This window comes from Citrus sinensis, chromosome 6 (genome assembly GCF_022201045.2).
Source record: "Citrus sinensis cultivar Valencia sweet orange chromosome 6, DVS_A1.0, whole genome shotgun sequence".
Classification (NCBI taxonomy): domain Eukaryota; kingdom Viridiplantae; phylum Streptophyta; class Magnoliopsida; order Sapindales; family Rutaceae; genus Citrus; species Citrus sinensis.
The window spans coordinates 14,568,179-14,572,712 of NC_068561.1; the positions used below are offsets into that span (position 1 = coordinate 14,568,179).

The following is a 4,534-nucleotide window of genomic DNA, read 5'->3' on the forward strand; positions in this document are numbered from 1 at the left end:
ATTTTCAACGTCTGATGTAAATTTTGGACACTTAACATGAAAATATGAGTTTATGGTGGAGAAAATTTACTTTCAAAATTGTAGCGTAACAATTAATTTAAGATAATTTTAGTTAGATTAATATATAAAATAAATTAATAAGATAACTTTGATTAAATTAATGTATAAATAATATTAGTGGCTATCTAATCCAATGGCATACTAAACGCAATATAAGATCATTTATAGTCCAATCTTATATTGTATCTAATACCATCTTATCTCATCCTATTTCGTGTACACTCAAAATATTTTATCATATGTATGTTATTATATTTTTCGATAAATACGTGAGATTAATAAATGTCGCAAATGACTATCAATAGTCCTCATGCAAACGTTGAAGAATAAAAGTAGGTGGCCTAATCCATAAACATAACGATCACGCAACAAATTTGCCAAAAGCATTGGTCATAAAATTTTCCTCTCTAAAAGTATATATCAAAATATGGAAGGACAAAATCGGCATAAATAATTCCCCCATATACGGCGGCGAAGTTCCCAAATCTAAACTTCCATTACTTTTAGGAAATTGTTAAGGTACAGTGTTCGCACCATACATCAATTCTATAATAGAACGTAGAACAAACAAAAACTGTAGTTACTGGCAGGCAGCAACTGCTTAGTTGATGTACGGTATATGATAGCGTACCGTGATAAACCCTTTTACATTTAACTAAACGATTATTAAGAAGCCACTTAAATAATGGACAAAAGAAGAATTTGCTACCATTATGACTAATTCATGGGAGCTGAATGAACGAATAATTGATAACCTTAAACTACACAATAATTCCAAACAAAAATATTATTTATCACTAATTACACGTGTCCTAATAAAAAAATATTTTTTTGTGGGACCTGCACTTAAAGACCCACACCAAATCTCTGACCAGCCAGATCACACCGTACTTGGGCCATTCCGATTCTTGATCTCTCCAGATCAAATTCCATCCACACGTTTTGTTGGTGATGGTGTCCAATCACGTAGGCCTCCACGCCTAATAAATCAGAATTCCCAAATGTGAAACAGTACACCGAATCAATTCCCCTCACTTCACCCGGTGCCCGATACAAGAGACGGTCGCCCGATACACTCATTTCGGCACCCCGAAACACGAGACTCACTGCTGGTAGCTGGGGCAGCCGCGATTGATTTTGTGGGACTCGGTAGCACAAATCCATTGCTCCTTGGAAAACGAAATTTTGATCCTCCAGAACTTTTAAAATACTTGCGGTTTGGTTCAAGAACTCGGTTCTCAAAGCAGCGTAAGCTGGGCCGAGTAAAAAAGTGAATTGGGTACCTGAATCCACCATTGTTTGACCCGCCCCGGTATGGTCCGGTACAAAGACGGATCTTGGTATCGGAAGTAATTTATCCAAGACTTTGATTCCTTCAAGCTGAACCGTGTAAGCAACTCGATCAAAATACGGTAATGGGGTTGTCATTTGGATTAATGGCGTGTAATTCAACGGGAGGAGCCAAGGCAAGTCGGCATCACCGAGTAATAGCAGCCCCGAAAAATCGGCTCCCGATATGCAGTAAGAGAATTTTGGGAAACCCATTTGAGATACAAAAGATAATGAGCCGCGATTCATGCCCATTAAGCCAGTGTTCTTCCCGTCTTCATCCGAGCTGGAGCTGAATACCGAGTCCATACACCCGAAAATCAGACCCGAAATCTCGGAAGACCCGATAAAAAATTGATCGGACGCGAGATTTCCTTCTGATGAAGAAGCGTCCGCGTAGGAGAGTGTGGCGTGGCAGAGGCTGTTGTTGTCGCAAGAAACCGGAATGGTGAAGTCTCTGGTCCGGTTGACGCAGGTGGGTGAAGAACAAGTAACCGGTTTATAAGAGGAGGACAGGTTCGGGTCAAAAGCATTCGGGTAAGAATAGCGGGTATTGTTGCAATGGAGCCAAGAGAGCTCACTGCCGGTGTCCAAAACCATTGAGACGTTTTGCGGAGGCGTGCCCACTGTTAAGGAGACTGCGAGGCTCACATTGTGATGAAAAGGAAGCTTGTTTGGCGATCTCGGGAAGGACCCGGATGGAATTTCTTGAGTCCTGAGGGGCAGTATTAGCACATCTGGCGAAGAAAAGGCGAGCTGGATTTGGATCAAAAGAACGTGGAGGAGTGAAAAATACGGAGATTTTAGACATGGGTTCAAGAAACTGTACCCAAAAATGTAACCTTTCATCGTAATGAAACAGCCTCTGTTTCAGGGTACTGCAATAGAAAATACAGAGAATCTGGGAAAGGAAAACACAATGAACTGAAATCAAAGGAGTCCGAGTCAGAGAGTTGGAAGCTTCTTCTATTCTTGGATCTTGAGAGTGAGATTTGTGGATTTGGAGACGGCGTCGTTTGAAAGATTTCGAGACAACAATGTTGGTAACTACTAACTAGTACCAACCACCAACAACTTGTTTTAGTTTGCTTTTGTGGTCACTGTCAAGTTTCGTGCAAATATGATTGATATTAGTGATAACGACGGCTCTTTTCCAGCTATTTAGGCTTGGGATCTAACTCCTAAAAAGAGTTACTGTCATGTCATTAGAGGTAAAAGAGCGTGTTACTTTCTATAAGCTTGCTACTTAGAACCAGAGTTCAAGCCACTTTTGGTATGGGGCACGGAGGCAGGCATGTGCTTAAAGTCACTTTAATGAGAATTTGAAGCAAAGCTCAGTCCCCATTCCCCCACTGGCTTACATTCTTTTTCTCCTTTGTTATATTTTCACTGTTTGTCTTCCATTTTTTGTTATGCTTTTTGGGTTCGTTCTCTTTGGGGCTTTGTAGTTTGTAGGTCTCCCTCTCTTAACCTCTAGTATTGGCCTATTGGGCAATGAGTAGTCTATAATAAGAGAAATTATAAAATATATTTATGAGATATTATATTAGTTATATAATAAAAAAAATAATTTTACAGTGTATATATGCAATTCTTTTAAAGAATTATTATATAATTACAAGTTATGCATTTCTAATATATTTTAAAATTTCTTTTATAATACATACAACAAGACGAGGTCATTATCGACTTATCGAAGTAGCTTTTCAGATGCTTCTTTTGATTGAGACTCCATCTAACAATCACGATGCCTTTTTTTTTTTTTTTTTTTTCCTTGAATTGAATGGACTACTTCCACTTTGTAGGTTTACGCTCTACTCTAAATAAAAAATTCGCCCGTTATTCTTATTTACGTTTATTTTGTGAATAAGGATTCTTTTCTAATTTAAACTCTCGTAAACTTTTGAAGATTTTGTATCAGATATTATTTTTTTAATTATTAATTATTAATTACTAATATATATTTTTGTTTCTGAGGTGGTCCTAATCTTTATTTTGCTTTGGTTGAAGATAAAGCAGATGTCATTAAATGCTTATTATGATGTTGTCTAACCCTTTGACATTCGCTTCCATGATTTGATGAGAAAAATCAACGAGTAATTAATTTAGATTAGGTTTGCTTCTCGTCTGCAATTAGAAAACCCGAGAGTGATCTAATCCATAGCTTTGCAAATATTTATCCACACCCATCGCCATTAATGTAGGTCCACTTTTAGTATTGGGAATTTGGGATGTTTTTAAGCTCACATTTATTATGAAAAAAAATATAATTATAAAATATACGATGTATATTAAATATAATTTTTAAATAATAATTTTAACAAAAATAATAATATAAAATTTTTATTATATAAGTGTGAGATTAAATTATATCTTAATTTTTAAGTTATAATTGCATATATTTATTGAACGTTTTAGTATTATAATTTTAAAATTACATCTGTCCAACTTCAAATATCGAACCGTACCATAATCCGTTAAGTTGGGTAATTGATAATTTTATACATTGTTATTATTATAATTATCAATATACTCTTACTTTTGGTCAGATTCTTGATTTGAATCCTAATGGCGAGACTCAATTTAAGTATCTTCTCTCGTATATGTCTTTACATATTAGGGTAAAGATTTGATATATATATATATATATATATTTATGAGGTCTATATATATCCTCATATATAGGGCTAGATACTTCACTTTTTAGTAGGTACTGATTTTTTAGTATAGGTTGGTAGATGTTTTGATTAAATTATAAAGTATATAAATCTAGACTTACTAAATTTCAAATTATAAATATTTATAGATTGTAACCCAATTTTTTTTTAAAAAAAACTCAAATTAATATTTTAAAATTCACTTTAAACTTGAGGAGAACACATCATATTTTCTCCCAAAATAATAAATGATTGATATATTTTGTTCTTTACGTTACAATAATTTAACCATTGAGAATTTTTTGTGGTGCACACTGTGCCAAAGATACTCACAAAACAAAATTATGGCATTTTAAAAACCATAAGCATCTGCTGATGTACATTAGGAGAAGCTTCGGGGATTCAGGGGTCTGAGTGTCCTTCTGCTTTTACATTTTATATTTACATTAGAATGAAGTTAATGCACTTGTACTGAGTGAAACAAACAT

The 4,534-nt window shown here is 34.9% G+C and overlaps 1 protein-coding gene across 1 annotated transcript; it reads right to left on the reverse strand.

The window, feature by feature from the left end:
- Positions 1-626: 626 nt before the first annotated feature.
- LOC102610495 (aspartic proteinase PCS1) lies at positions 627-2,417 on the reverse strand. Its single transcript, XM_006480809.4, has one exon. It carries the CDS (start codon positions 2,236-2,238, stop codon positions 907-909), a length of 1,332 nt encoding a protein of 443 aa, XP_006480872.1. The 5' UTR covers positions 2,239-2,417; the 3' UTR covers positions 627-906.
- Between the last annotated feature and the right edge of the window lie 2,117 nt (positions 2,418-4,534).